The following is a 15457-nucleotide window of genomic DNA, read 5'->3' on the forward strand; positions in this document are numbered from 1 at the left end:
ATTTGTAAGGAAGTTATGATAGAAAAACCAATGTAGTCATCTTTTTCATGATACAAATCAATAACAAAATGATGATACTCAGATTATTATGGAGATCGTCCATACTCAGTAGATAATTTAAATTAATATAAGCTTGTATGCAAATTTATTTATGGATGTAGATCATTTTATTTTTCTTAAGCATATGTACATTAATATTCTTTAATTGCCTCTATGGGAACATAAGAGCAAGTGAAATACTTTATTACAATATTTTTGATTTTACACTAGGGTAACTCTTAGTTGTCTGCATGCGAAGTTGTTAAGAGAAAAAAAATTTAAAGAGAGCCCTTTATAAGATAAGATAAGAAGACAAAATAATTCGCCAAGCATGCGCTTTCACTGTGGGTCAGCAGTATTATAATTATATTATTATATACTGATTTTTTAAAGGATATATATATGCATATGACAAAATTTTAATATATAATGAGAGTACACAATTTAAGTATTTTCAACTTGCATAAATAATTTATTGTTCAATCGTTTCTGTACCACTGTGCAATTACAAAGCGCTGCTCTATGTTTCAACCGTTACTTTATCGCTTTACATGCTTTGCACTGATCTTCAACATTCAGGAAAAAGCAGTAAGCTGGAGAAACAAAGAATAGCCAAAGTTGAAATTGATACGAAATTCTATTTTATTTAAGTGCAAATTGAAAGTGAGGTAAAGTGAGAAATATAGCCTGCCATAAAACCCAAACAAGTCGTGAAAGAAATTATATATTAGTACCGTTAAAAAGAGCTCATTTGGGTAAGTCAAGAAGCATTTCAGCTGTTTGGCAAATTTTTCAAAGCCTTATGATTCTGCTTACCTGTTGATTAGGCTTCCAAGAAGAAATGCGCACAGCTGTGATTAAATGCGCGTTAGTTGTTGTAAAAACCCCAAATAACAAAGCTGCAGCTGTTGCTCAATTGTGACCTGACCTGCATTACAGGCGGATTAGCGAGGGTGGCTCATAAAATTTGCATACCTGCGTTGATTGGCAAACGCTTAAAAGTCACTGCCACAGCTCGCTGAGTAACAGTTACAAACTGCAACGTCTAACGTGAAGAACAGAAACGACCACAAATTAGTAAGCAATATGGTGTTGAGTAATTCGACGCCCAACAGCAATCACAACAAGCAGCACGAGCTGCTGCATCTGGACACAGCGGCCATCAACAGTGCGGACTTCAGCGAGCTGCTGCAACTCAATGCCGAAATCGAGCAGCGGCGCTCACGCAACGGCGCTCAATGCAGCGATGCTAGTGAGGCGTGTGGCCTGCTGCGTGCCACAATGATGCGGGAGGAGCTGTTTGAGGTGTCCTCGCTGGATGATGATCGCTTTCTCACCGCCTTGGAGCATCAAAATTCGTATGTGACTCCATCGCGCGTGCAAGTCACAGACTTGGATCTGAGCAGCATTGAGAATCTAATGAAGTATTTCGACGAGGAGGTGCCCACAACGCCCAGCAAGCAAATGTTGGCAATGAGCAGCTGCACAGGCAAGGTAGCAAGCGCTATAGCCAAGCTAGCCAATCAGCCTGAGACGCCAGCAAAGCAAAAACCTACTGCTGGTAAGCAGAAGATCAGCGAGTTGAAGCAGCGTTATGAGCAGTCACCGGAGCAGCAGCAGCAGCAGCAGCAACAGTTGGCAACGCCTCAAGCGCCACGTGGCGGCAACCGCCTGCCCATGAAGGTGGCGTGAGATAGGCACAGCTGTTCAACTCCAAGATCAATCAGGTTATGGGACGCGCCGAGCCACCACAGTATGCAACACTACACAACGAGCTATCGCTATCGCCAGAGATTAAAAAAACAAAGCCAAAAGTGCAGCCGCCAACGCCTAAGCCACGACAGCAGCTGGAACAAACCACTTGCCTGGTAGCTGAGGATGTTTTCCGTGAGCTAAGCGTCAAGGATAAGATATTGTTGTTTGACAAGTTCGTCAGCGATATAGCTACCAAGCATCCCAAGTTCAATGAGCATGCCGACGATTTGAAGGCGCAGGCCAAGAAGCAAATGGCACGTGGTGAAGTCATAGCCGAACAGCAGGCCAGAGTCAAGGATTTAGCCAAGGAGTTGGAGGCAAAGTGTGTGCTGCAGACAACAACAACGCCGCCACGTCCACAGGCAGCAACTAAGCCCACAACGCCTTCACTACATGTCAGCACACTTACTGTCATCATCAAGCCCAACAAGGAGCGACATCTAATTGCCAGTCCAAGCCAGAGCGAACCGCTTGCCCAGCGTGAGCCTGGCCAGAAGCGCAATCTAGCTGAAATACGCTCTAGACTGCCCACAGAGGCGTATGCGCCGCCCAAGAAGATACGACGCACACGTCAGGAGCGCGCTGGTCAAATGTTTTTTCAAAACGAGCCGCTGGAGAGTCTCTTTTACAGTTGGCTCAGCGCTGAGAACGGCGTGCTCTTTGACATTACCAGCGCCAGCAACCATGAGCAAACCATTGAGATAGCCAGCTCTGATGAGCAGCCAGCCATGCTTAGCCAGCTAAGTGAGTACAGTCAAAAGTCCGCTGTGGAACGTCTGCTGGAGGAAGCCATTGCCAAGTTGGATCAGGAGAGCAAAACAAAGGAGAGTCTGCAATTGGAGCAGAAGGATGTGGATACAGCTAGCAGCGTTAGTGTCAAGTCTACGCCACGCAAGCTGAAGCGCCAAGCGCCGCCAGTGCCTGCGCCACGTCCAAGTCTAACGCAACAGTCCAGCTGCATTACCTCCAGCAGCGCCTCCAGCTGCAAGCAATCCGATGCAGAGTCCGAGTCTGGTTTGTCCACACTGCCGAAGGTAAGTCTTACGCGTGAATGCGCTTTAAACTGTTTACTAACTGCTCTGATCTTGTAGATAACCAGCGATGAATCGCAGCCTGAGATGCTCACCACCCCAGTGGAAGCCGAGAACTTTGACTTTCCCAAGCCACAGCGTCCGCCGCGCAAGAAGAAGCTGCGCCGCACACTCACCTGGAAGAAGGAGAACTCTATAGTTGAGGCTACCGCTAATGCAGTGACCAGCACCGATTCCGACTCTGACTACAAGCCCAAAAAGAAGTCCAACCCAGCGCCCGCAACACCTGTTGCCCTGCCACGCCCAGAACAAAGCTACATAGAGCTGGACAAATCGCTGATGCGCCATGTCAACTCACCACGTAAAATCAAATCCGCCTACACGCTCACTGTGCTCTCGCCCTCACCCACGGATCAGTCGCCACTGCAGACGCCGCGTCAGTCGCTGGAGCAGAGTCAGCCGGCAACCGATAGCTTTGTCGATCAGGGCTTTGAGACCTGCTCGAACGATGCCAGTCCTCTACGTCGCAGCTCTGTGGGCTTGAGCGAGAACAAGCCCTCGGGCTTTTCCACGCCTGTTAAGGCGCGCAGTCAGCTGCAGCTGTTCAGTCCGCTGGCGCAGGATAAAGCGCGTCGCAGCTCGCTGGCCATGCAGGTAATACGCGAGGATCATCCACTGGATCTAGCTGAATCATCAGATGCACCCAACACGCCCACTTGCAGTGAACGTGAGTTCTTTGCCAATGCGCCCACCGTGGAGATGAGCTCATCCCAGCTGGATGATTTCTCCAGTGCCGCCGACAAGCCGCAGTCCAAGTTCTGGATTAGCGCTGGCGACTTTACAGTCTCACTGGATATTGCCTACAATACGCCGGAGCGGCTGCGTCTGCTCTACGAGATCTTCACACAGAAGAGCTGGGAAACACAAAAGCTTACCTTTGGCATTGACAAACACAAGTTCTGCCGTGCGGCCAGCCAGGAAACATGTCGCACTCTACCGGAGCGTCAGTCCAGCGATAAGGACTTCTCGCACTATTGGTTCGGCAGCGGAGATGTCACTGTGCCCTTCAGTGGACGCCATTTGTCAAGTGAAAAGATTGAGCGTCTGTTTCGGTTTCTCGATGCTGAGTTGGCTGCTGAGCCGGAGCGTGAGCTGCGCTTTGGCGTGGATCAGTTTGAGTTTAGCAGCGTGCCAGAGTTCTGGCCAGCCACGCCCAAGTTCTCCATAGCCAGCAGCTACGGCATGCTGGTCGGTCTACAAGCGGGACAGAGCAACGGCTTGGAGGGTCGCAGCAAGTACGCCTGGCCCAACTCCAGCGGCATTAAGACCAGCGATTTGGATCAAACCGAATTCGAGTCGGACAGCTTTGGCAACAATAGCGGCCGCTTGAGCTTCTCACCCGATCTGTTTAGCCAGGAGTACGAGGCGGTGCCGCTGGATGAGCTATTCGACAAGACGCTGCCACTGGTGCGCTCCACTCCCATTTACGCACAGAACATGAGCATGCCACAAATGTTGCGCACACTGCAGCAACAGCAGAGCAAATTGAAGAGCGTTGAGCAGCGCATTCGCAACTTTGAGCTGCCAGCCAATCTGACAGAGGAGACGCTCAAGAAATGCCGCAGTAATCCGCAGTACGCACAGAAGCTGCAGGCGATTGATAAACTGGCACGCAACAATGGCTTCAGTGCCTGCAGCATGGAGGAGCTCGAGAGCTACATGCAGTTCCTCATCGAGTATGCGGATGTTTGCCTGGGCAGCTGCAGCGAGCACATGGATAAGATCATTGATACGCTGCTTGATCGCCGAGCAGTGCAAGTTTAAGTCTAATCAATCTATTAATCAATTCAGCAGCTTACTTTAGTATAACTATATTTTAAAGTCCAACATATAATGTTAAAAATGTATTTTTAATTGTGTCTCTAATCAATAAATCAATGTGTATAGAGAGTTTAGTAGCAGCTTTTGTTTGTTCAAGCTTTTCAACTTATTTTCGATTTTAAGACTCTATCTGTATGTATGTCAACATATAAAATATTGCTCATTTTTAGCTAATTTTAGTGTAAGCGAGGTATAGTGACCTAACATTTTGATTAATTTTAAATTACCTCAAATAATTGTCCAAACTTTTATATTAAAAATAAAACCCAAACAAACAAATACGCAAATCTATCAATCGCATTCAAGCTTTGAAGCCAAGTAAGCTTAATATAGTTATTATTAATTGAATATATTGTATTCAAGGTAATAAAAATGTTGCAACAGTTAGCAAGCTTAATACAGCTATAGGCAACAGCTTATAGTTGGTAAAGCAGCCGGCTGCCAATATGAATCCTTTTCAGCTTATGAACAATAAGCAAACATCAATCCATAGCAACAATAAGCAAACATTAAATTCCTTTTATAGATGCCATACTTCCAGCTAACGAAACCAGGCTACAATACGCATGAAAACAATAGAACTTTACCAGTTTTTTATTGGCTTTGACATTGTCTACAAACATTTCTTATGAGCATCAATTTTATTTATTTTTCAAGCCTTTGATTGTGAAGCGCCGTTTGGAAAAAAGGCAGGCTTACAAAGAGAATATTTTAACACATGATTCTTCAATGTTTTGTGCTATTAAGAAACTGTCCTAAAGTACATTTAAAATTGTGGTTTAAGCATTATGGTGGCGTTAATCTGTTTGGTGTGTATATAAAGAGAAATCGAAAAAGTGCGCTAGGCATTTGAAAACTCACAAAATTTAATTTGATTACATATAAGACATAGATTAGATACATTTTATTAGATTAACTTTGAGCGCTAATCAAGTATAAGTACTTATTGAATTAACTGCAGTAAAATTTTAAATAAACATTCATTGCTTTTTGCTTGAATAAATTCAAGTTATTTTCCATAAATATTTTGGTCAACTTACAGCAGCTTAATAGAGCTGTTTGTGGTTTGAATTATCAGCATCTTTAAACGCATTCGTTGTGGTTTTGTGTGGTAGCTGTGCTGTGCACTTTGAACTCTTTAGTGTTTGCATTGCGCATACGCCACGTAGCACGATGTGCTGTCGCTGCTTGGCAAAATATTTGCCTTGGGATTTTTGTGTGCCCCACAAACAGCATATACTAAGAGCTTAGCTAAGGCCAGGCAACAACAATGTCATTTTGCTTACAGCTCTGCTTGGATGTGCAGTTGCACATCGCCTCTGGACTCAATAGCAATTTCATTTCACATTTCATCTAAGTGTTCTGTAAACATTAAGCCAAATAAAAGCGAATGTCGTCAGCTGGTCGGACACAAGTTTGTATTGTTATTGATATGTATTGAGAAATATCTAAGGAAATAAATAATAACAAAATAGTACACAACTTTAATTTCGATACTTACTTGCAGATGCATAAAATGTGTATAAAGAAATTTACTTTTGCTTTGCATGTCAAGCAATGTCATAATGCTGTTTATTTTAGCAGTTTCGCTTTTGTTTTGGGTTTTCGGGATTAAGTTCATTAAATGTACATTATCACTCTTATTAATTAGAAACACAAACTAAAGCCTATGATATATGTATGTATTTATTTATATATGCGTGTTTAGTTACTTAGGCTCTGTTAATTGAATATATTAGCATTGTTAAGTATGTGTGTGTATATGTTTGTATGTATGTGTGAGCTCGCACATAATTATTTATAAATAAGTATATTTGATTCGCAATTCATAGTGTTTGTGTTCATCAACATTGTTTCATTGTGTTTGTTAGCATAGACAGAAATAGTTTTGATTAATGCCTCTTCAGTGATCATTCATACATATATAAGTATGTAAAATTTAACTCTCATGCCTATAACGTTTACATAATTTACAATCTTTTATATATATGGGTATTTTTTCTGATTATTTACATGCATGTATCGGAATCATCTTAACAATTTGGCAACAATTTGGGTGTAATAATTATTATTTTTTTTTTTTTTTAATATTTGCAGCGCATTTTAAACGCAACTGTTATTGATTACCCTAAGTTGCAAAATACTTGTCAAACTTAAAATTTAGGAATGAACTTAAACACATTAAAAATCTAATAAAATAATTGTCTCTTCTTTAAGAGTTGAATATTTTATTTTTAACCCTGCATTAATAAATCTATTTCATTATAAAGTATTCTCTTGAAATTTAATAGATATGTCGAACATATTTAATATTCTTTTACAAACCAAATCAAACTAAGAAAAAGTTTACTTTCCACTGGGATTTTGTTTGAATTTTCTGTTATCATTTTAATTAATTTGCTTAGGATGATTTTGGTTAAATTTGTAGCTGCAGTTTGGCTTTTGTTGTTTATTGAATTAATGTTCTTGTAATGGCACTTTATTAATATAGTTTTGCATATTCTATTCTAATGATGTAAATGCGTTGCCAGCAGCAAAACCAGTGCACAGAGCCAACAAGAATGAAGTGTGCCACGCCCAGCACTGCTCTTGACCTTTGTCCAGTCATAACTGTCTGGAGTGTTGCCTGTAAGCTTTTGCTCGGACTTGCCGATCTCATTTAAATTCGATTGATATTTATAGCCCACTGGGGAGGGGGGAAAATTGCAATTGAAAATGCTGAAAAAAGTTTAACAATAAACAATACTTACGCTTATCAATAACAATTACTGAGTTTGTGGGCACATCAGCTGCATACGCATTGAAGGGTGTGTTGGCGTCGTGGGCCAAACGCATGGTTGTTGTGGTTGTGTGTAACGTTGTGGTTGTGGGCGGTGGCAGTGTGGTGGGTGGACTTGACACTGCAAAAAAAAGAAAATGCGTAGGAGGCACATTAAAGCTTATAAAGTATTTACAAGATGTGAAAGTTTGTCAATTTCATTCAATCAAAACTTAAAGCATGAACAGTAAGTATTATAAATTTACAGAACTTTTAACTGAGTACGCTCATGTCTTAAAGTTAGCCTAATTGGCTTAAATGAACAGCAGCCAAGCCCCAAGTGCGATTAAGTTTAACGCGACCTTTCATTTTCAATTCGTTTCCTTGACAATGTGCTTTGGCTTTGGCGCCACCATCTCATTATTGACAACAATTTGTGGAGCAAATTTATGGCACTTGCCGCTTGGCCTTGCCTCAGTCTCTGTCTCTGTCTCTGTCTCTGTGACTTACAGCTTGACAGCATCCTTTGGGTGCTCACACACACAGTCTCATATTTGGGAATGCGAGACGATACACAGCTGACCACTTAATAGCATTGTCACACTGTCGCTGTGTCATGCTGTTCATTGTTCTCATTGTGTGGATTTTATTATCAGCTGGCTTCGTGGCTCATTGTTACCTTTAATTGGTGACTCTCTCTCCCGCTTCCAACTTACATTTTCAAAGCCCCGAGAAATCATTTGTATTGTTGCCCCTACTGCCGTTGTCTGGGGCTTTATCGACTGTGCGCCCAAAATATAAATTAACTTGTCGCATTTTCACAATTGACAATTTTTGGCCGCCACTTGGCCATGGCCTTACTTTTATGTACATATGTTGTATTATATTTATTTTTTGCTTTTGCCATCGACCATTTATACTGATATTTTATGTTGTTTTATGAACTTTGGATTTACGTAGTTGCACGTACTTATATTTTGCTTTAATGGCCCCAGCAACTGGGGAGTGATTTGGCAAATTGACAGATTATTGGCATTTTATTGGCCAACACAATGAAACCGTTTTAATTGTCGCGTATACGCCATGTTAACAGTCACTGGCTTTTAAGTGTCCATTATATCTCATATCGATTTGCCATAAATTTTTATTTGTTTATGGGCCTATGCCGCATACAATACGTAGCTCTAGATATTGGGATAAGCTGACAGGTTGGTTCACATGGGCATAGGTCAGGAAGTCATTTAGGGTTGGATGCAGTTAATAAATAGTTCTTAACATTGAAGCATTACTGAAAATAATATTAAATTTTGTATCTTTTAAGTAGTACAAGTATCTTTTGAATCTTTATAATTTGTCTCAAATTTTTTTTTGATTTTTATCATAGTAAAATAAAGAAGCTATCTTAAAGAAAATTAAGTTGTTAATGCTTTTTGAACTTCAAAGCGTTCGTATTTCATATCCCTCTATTAATAGGATCTCAATATCCAACATCAAATATTTATAAAAATATCCGAATCAATCCTGAACCATTTGTATTTTATATTGTTGCTTAATTTTATAATCGTACGACAGTGAAAATTGCCAAATTTAAATTGATTAAAATTAAATTCTTTTGTATAAATATTTTTAAAAATTGATTATGGCTCTAAACACTCGCTCTATATGCTAACTAGGCTTATTCAGCAAGCACTAAAAACTAATGACCTCCATTGTCTGGCCCCAAAAATTGTATCCAACACACACTGCACACATATTTTTGTCTAGCTGTAATCCAATCAACAACACACATTTGGCCACCATAATTAAAGCCACAAATGGTAGAGAGCTAGCTAAATTTTGCCGTGTGGAAAACAAGCCCAGGCCGTTAGAGCCAACAGCCAAAAGCATTTGGTTATTTATTGTTTGCTAGTTGGTTTTTCCGAAAATTTAACTGAACATTATTAAAAAGTATAAATAACACATTGCGTATACTTACTGTAGAGTTTTATGTTGCCATCCATGTCGCCCCGAGGATTCTTGGCGACGCACTTATAGTTGCCATAATCACTGCTCTGCACATTAGTTATGGTCAGTCGCATGGTTGCCTTATACGACGGATGCCCCGGAATTGTTTCAGTTCTGCAAAGCACATAAAAAATGAATTCATTTGTAATTTGTTTTGTATACCGCACGACAATATAATAACATAAGTTGAGCAAGTTCAATGACAGCATTGGCGCTGTAACTGCGTTATAGGTCAGTGTGGTGAGCCGCTGCTTACACTGCAGGCCAATCAGCGAAATCAAGGCCAAGGTTAAACTGATAAGCGTAGGCCATTGCCCACTTAAGACTAATCAAAGTGCGCGGCGGCCACAATGTGCGAAGCTGTGCACAGTGGTTAAGTTTGTTGCAATATGTCAAATGTTTAAACAGGGTGCGCCAGCTAATTATCTCAAGTGCTTTATAGCGACGTCTTTAAGAAAATGTAAACTAAAATGCGTATAAAGCAATTTTAATTTTTTAAATAATTTCTTACTCAAATTTATTTATATTTTATGAACTGCTCAATCGTTGGTTCGTTCGTTGTTTTGATATAAGAAAAATCCAGACTTAAGAGCTTGGTGCCACTGTGCGGCAGCCTCAATGAAGACTGACAGTCTCTGTACAGATTTAGCTTTGTTATGCCAGCGGGTTGGCTATCCCACTGCCCAGTTGACTTGGGCCTAAGCCAGTCATACTTTTCGTTTATTGGGCGCAACATGCTGAAGCTCAGTCTAATAGCGTGGCTACTATGCTCGCTGGCCTACCGCACCACGCCCACTAGCTGCCGCCAGACGCGTCCAGCGCCCACAATACAGGAGCTGTTGGCCAAGCAGCTGCAGAGCTACATGAACACCAAGGTGCGACCCTGCATGAACTTTTATCAGTACGCCTGCGGCAATTGGCAGCTGCAACAGGAAGCTGCCGACGACTCAGACCAAATGCAACAGGAACAGGAGCGCGATGAGCCGCTGGAGCAGCAACAACCGAGCAATACACTGGACACAATGGACTATACGCTAAATCGCGAGCTTGAACTGCAGCTGCGCCATGGAAGCGCCAATGAGAGCAACGAGGAGCAGCCGCAAGCGCTTCTGCTGGAACAGATGCGTCTTTACTATCGTGCCTGCAAGCGCCTGAAGCCGTATAATCTGAAGAAGTATCTACAGTTGCTGCCGCCCAGCAATGACACACACTGGCCACTGCTCAGTCGCAGCTGGGAGCCAGCCAAGTTCAATTGGCTGGCCACGTTGGGTCGCATGCGTCTGCACGGGCTCAACGGCGTACTGCTGCGTGAGGAAGTGCTGCCGCGCTATGATGACTCCAGCAGTTATACGATTGTAGTGGACAAGCCCAGCTGGGCGGAGACGGAGCCCATGGGCGAGGGCGCCATGATAGAGCTGCTGCTGGACATTGGCCAGACCAAGCGTGTGGCCAATGAGCTGGCAGTGCAAGTGGATGCATTTGAGCAGCAGCTGCATCGCCTGCAGGAGCTGGAGGATGATGATGAGGGTGTGCGTGAAATGCAGCTGGGCTATCTGCTGGAGTATTTGCCGCAGCTGCAGTGGCTCGACTATTTGCAGCAGCTCACCGAGGCGCCACCGCTTGATACGCTCATCATACAAAATCTGCAGTATATGCGAGCGCTGGCCGAGCTGCTGCAACGCCAGCAGCCCGCCACCATTTGTAACTATATAATGATAAAGCTGCTGGAGCATCTGAAGCAGCAGGGTCCGGCTGAGATTTCACGCAACGAGTGCGCCGCTAGTCTGCGTCGTGCCATGCCGCTGGCCAGCAGCTTGCTGATGGGTGAACGCTTCCATGATGAGCAAAATGTGCCCGCTATACAGAAGATGTTTGCACGACTGAAGCTGCGCTTTGGCCAAATACTCGCCGAGAATCGTTTGCAGCTGCAGCCCCCCATACTGCAAGCCATGCAACAAAAGCTCCAAGCCAATGCAACTGCAACTTGGCTTTCGTGCAGTTGAACGACTCGGACTTTGTCTGTGACTATTACGCGGGCGTGGAGCTGCAGGCGCATAGCTTCTATGCCAATCAGCTGGCGCTGCTGCGTCTGCGCGTGCATCGCAGTCACGAGCTGCTGTCCTCGCTGGATGCTGTTAATCTGGCGCATTTGGCGGAGCAGTGGCATGGCAGCAACTCCTCGCCCTTCTATGTGGGTCCGCGGAATCTTGTGGTGCTGCCCTTTGGCACACAGCGTCTGCCTTTTTGGCATCGCGAGATGAGTTCGCTGCAGCAGCATGCGGTGCTGGGATTTGCGCTTGCTCATGAGCTTATGCATGGCTTTGATACCAGTGGCATTGACTATGACAGCGTGGGCAACTACGGCCGCAATGAGGAAATAGCCGAGAATCCACGCTTTGCTCAAAGCATTCACTGCCTGGAACTGGAGTTGGCCACTGGCTCAAAGTCGCTGAACGAAAAGTTAGCCGACTATGAGGCACTGCGTCTGGTGTATGAAACTTTCTTTGGCGACGACCACCTGGTGCCAGAGCGCAAAGAGCCGCGCGATCCATTGCTGCCGCAGTTCAGTCAACGCCAACTCTTCTTCATCAGCTATGCGCAAATCTTTTGCGGCAAGCTGCAAACTTTCAGTCAGCAGACCATGGAGCATGAGGTGGAGGAGCTGCGTGTGGTGCAGGCTGTGGCGAATTTTGAGGAATTCTCACGTGAATTTGGCTGCGCCAAGCGCCCCAAGAATGCCAAAACCAAATGCCGAGTATGGTGAGCTGACAAAAGCTAAACACATAATTGTAGTTTTGAGTGAATTGAGAATTTGGCCAACATAAAAAATAATAAGTATAAAATATAATTTCCAGGATCTCTAGCAATAAGTAGGTCGTAAAATATTAATGCAAAAATTGTTTATTTGAATAATATTTGTCATTAAACTTAGAACCCTTTGCTAAGTGAATTTTAAATACTTTTAGTATTAAATTTCTTTTGTAGTCGACTGTCCATAATAAACATTAATTAAATAAATTAATTTCCAATTTAAGACATATGAATAAAAAGTCGAATACAAATATTTAATAAACATTTTTCTTTCTTACAACTCAGAAAATACAGGAATCAAAAATTATGAAAAAACTGTATTCTCAATATAGTGAATATCATTATGTATATTTTAAGATTTCAAGAAAATATTTGCTTTTGTGTTTTGTTTAAAATTAAGTACTCGATATATTTTTAAATTAAAAATTATGCTATATTACAAATTAAATTTGTCATTATAAATAAAAACATGTTGAAAATAAAAGCTGATAGTGAATTAATTGCTTGGTTCACCACAATTGACACTTATCAGCTGGATGCATCTTATCGCGATCTTGCTGGCAGCCAAAGGCCTCAGCAAAGGGCGTAAAGTTGATAAGCATTTGTCTGAGTCGCAGTTCATCCGAATCGTGGTCAACAAACGAGTCGCTCTTGGCATTGCCGCAAAAGAATTGTGCCACATTAAGAAAGAACAATTGCTTAAGCGGCAGCTGAGTGAAGCTGACCTGCGACTGATTGAAGTGAGAGTTTAGGCCAAAATAAAGATCGTAGGCTAGACGTATGCCAGCAATGTCCGCTTCACGCTCTTGGACGTAGTCGGTTTCGTTTTGCAGCAGGCAGCTGACACTGTCAGCATAACTGGATGACTGACTGATCTGCACGCCCAGCTTGTTGAAATTGCCATGCGTATCGTATAAGAGTCCTTGACTTTCAAAGCCATGCATCAGCTCGTGTGCGAGCATAAAGCCAAACAAACTGTACTTGAATATATCGTGGGAGTCTTGAGCCCAAATGGGCGATTGCAGTATGCCGTAGGGGAGGATAACAACATTCTGGCGAAGCATGAAGTACGGCGAAGAGCTATAGGCGGTTTCCGAGTCGGAAATGTAGAAGTAATTCGTAGCTGAGGCTGGCTGCTGCAGTTGCTCGAACCAGCGCCGCGTGCGAAACTCAAGCAAACGCAAATGATTAAGAGCATAATCCTGATTGTCGATCAGTTGCAAGTCGGCGTAGAATTGACGCACAAATTGCTGCCGATTGGCCACCTGTGGCATGTTGCCTATGTTCAGACTTATGTTGAGTATTTTCTCACGCAACAGCTGACGCTGCTCAGTGCTCAATTGCAAACGATTGGAGTTCAGCTGCAGCAGAAACTGAGCACGCAATTGCTCGAAGAGCTGCTGCTGTGCCGCTTGCATGGGCTGCAGTTGCTCGTGGGGTAAGAAGTGCTCCGCGTAGAGCCAATTGGCGGCCAGCTCCATATTGCGACGCACATCCTGCGCGCATTCAATGCGCTCATCACTATCCATCGTTTCAAACTGTAGGTGCTGGACGAAGCGCAGCATGAGATAGCTGGCCAGCACTTTGGCATCCCAGTCGGCCAGCAGACGCATGAGGCCCACCAGATAGTCCACATTATAGGCATAGAGCTTATAGTTGGCGGGTATGCGCTGCTCCAGCAGCAGCTCCAAATACTTGCGCCACTTGCCGCCCACATACAGCTCCAGCTGCGCCAGGCTTAGCTCCTCATAGTTGCCAGGCGGTGCGTCATAGATTGCTGTGCGTTCAGCCAGCTCACGCACCGTCAGCTCAAGCTTAGCTACACTTCTAGCAAGCTCATACTGTGAGCCTTTGTAGCCCATTGACTGCAGCATTAAATTCGTTATGCGCAGCACTCTTAGCCGTTGGGTGCTGCTTTCAAAGTTAGGTCTATCTAGCATCAAAACATAGCTGCTGCTATTCTTCAGCGCTGGCTGTGCGTCCAGCTTGAAGAGCACATTGTTCATTCCATAGCGACGCAAGCGCGCCAACGTCTCTAGCCAATGAAATTTGTTAGCTGCCCAATGGCTCGAACTGTTTACGAACTGTGGCCAAGTAATTTGCGCATTTGGCGGCACCAACTCCAAATAATGCTTGGAATAGCGCTGCACATTCGTTGACTGGCGACAAGTGCGATAGAAGCTCAGCATCTTGGCCTCCAGGCTGTCTGGCTGCAATTTGCGCTGCTCCAGCTGCTCCAGCAGTGTTACCAACCTCTCATTCACTCTGTGATCTAGCATGCCCACTATCTCGTTATAGCTGTTGAGCTGCTGGCCTTCGTGCCACTTGCCACAGGCGTATTGATAAAAATCATCGCAAGGCGCCACACTCTCGTTCACATAGCTGAGTATCTGCTGCAACAGCTGTGTATCCGTATTGTTATTTTTATTGATATTATGATTAATCACACGTGCTTCTATGTTTAATATACAGCACATTAAGAGCAGTGAGAAGCCGCGCCATGTTCTGTATTCTGCCATTGTTGCGGGCAAACTGCTTATGCCAACTCGAAACGTTGCGACTATCAGCAAAAATACTAGAAGCTTAATTCCATAGCATCTATACTACCTATGAGTTGTACGCTCCAAGTGTAATCAGCAAAGAGCAATGACAATTTTAAAAATTGAGCTATAAACAAATCAAACAACAACAGCTTCAAAATTTATGCATATAACAAAATATTGGCAATGCGGGGATCTATAAGTATTTGCTTAATATTGTCAATGAGTATGAAATATAGAATTATACTACCATTACTTATCAATTAAATTAAATTAAATCTTAGATTCTATTCAAATTTTCATTGAATAGTAACTAATTACTCCACATTATTTTGCTATTACTTGAAATCGAAATAGTTTATTGTAATTTTACAAATAATCTTCTTAGTAATGATTACAATTACTAGTCACTTAGCTTAAATTATAAGCAATATAAAATTGAATTCAATATCTGAATGCTTTTTTGATATTAATTAATATCAAATTATAATATTTTCTGTTGAATTGTAATTGAAACAAAGCTTTCTATTTAAGTAAGCCGAACTTTAAATTAATGTGGCATTATGTAGGATTATGTTATGCAGATATTGTAATGAATTATGAGTAAGTTTAACTATTATAATATTAATGAACGAGTT

At 42.9% G+C, this 15457-nt stretch overlaps 4 protein-coding genes across 5 annotated transcripts in view; 2 read left to right on the top strand and 2 right to left on the bottom strand.

Moving 5' to 3' along the window:
* Nucleotides 1-1110: 1110 nt before the first annotated feature.
* On the top strand, nucleotides 1111-4649 carry LOC108605865. Its single transcript, XM_017995708.2, is given in 3 exon segments — nucleotides 1111-1728; nucleotides 1731-2828; nucleotides 2886-4649. Coding segments are annotated over 3 exon segments (3465 nt in total). The 5' UTR covers nucleotides 1111-1125.
* Nucleotides 4650-7108: 2459 nt separating this feature from the next.
* Nucleotides 7109-15457, bottom strand: part of LOC108607636 (neurotrimin) — a 45921-nt gene continuing 37572 nt past the window's right edge. Inside the window, exons 7-9 of one of the 2 annotated variants that reach the window (XM_033293687.1) lie at nucleotides 9440-9582; nucleotides 7457-7606; nucleotides 7109-7392 (exon numbers count right to left, since the gene is read on the bottom strand). In XM_033293687.1, the coding sequence (XP_033149578.1) occupies nucleotides 7214-7392; nucleotides 7457-7606; nucleotides 9440-9582 (472 nt within the window). In that variant the 3' untranslated portion in view covers nucleotides 7109-7213. Of the gene's footprint in view, nucleotides 7393-7456; nucleotides 7607-9184; nucleotides 9370-9439; nucleotides 9583-15457 lie in introns of those variants that run through there. The other variant, XM_033293688.1, reaches the window with a different exon arrangement.
* LOC108608414 (neprilysin-4) lies at nucleotides 10165-12341 on the top strand. Its single transcript, XM_017999773.2, is given in 2 exon segments — nucleotides 10165-11438; nucleotides 11441-12341. Coding segments are annotated over 2 exon segments (2028 nt in total). The 5' UTR covers nucleotides 10165-10202; the 3' UTR covers nucleotides 12233-12341.
* On the bottom strand, nucleotides 12757-14794 carry LOC108608415 (membrane metallo-endopeptidase-like 1). The gene has a single exon (XM_017999774.2). The coding sequence runs from the start codon at nucleotides 14754-14756 to the stop codon at nucleotides 12789-12791; it is 1968 nt and encodes a 655-aa protein (XP_017855263.2). The 5' UTR covers nucleotides 14757-14794; the 3' UTR covers nucleotides 12757-12788.

This window comes from Drosophila busckii, chromosome 2L, assembly GCF_011750605.1.
Source record: "Drosophila busckii strain San Diego stock center, stock number 13000-0081.31 chromosome 2L, ASM1175060v1, whole genome shotgun sequence".
Lineage (NCBI taxonomy): Eukaryota > Metazoa > Arthropoda > Insecta > Diptera > Drosophilidae > Drosophila > Drosophila busckii.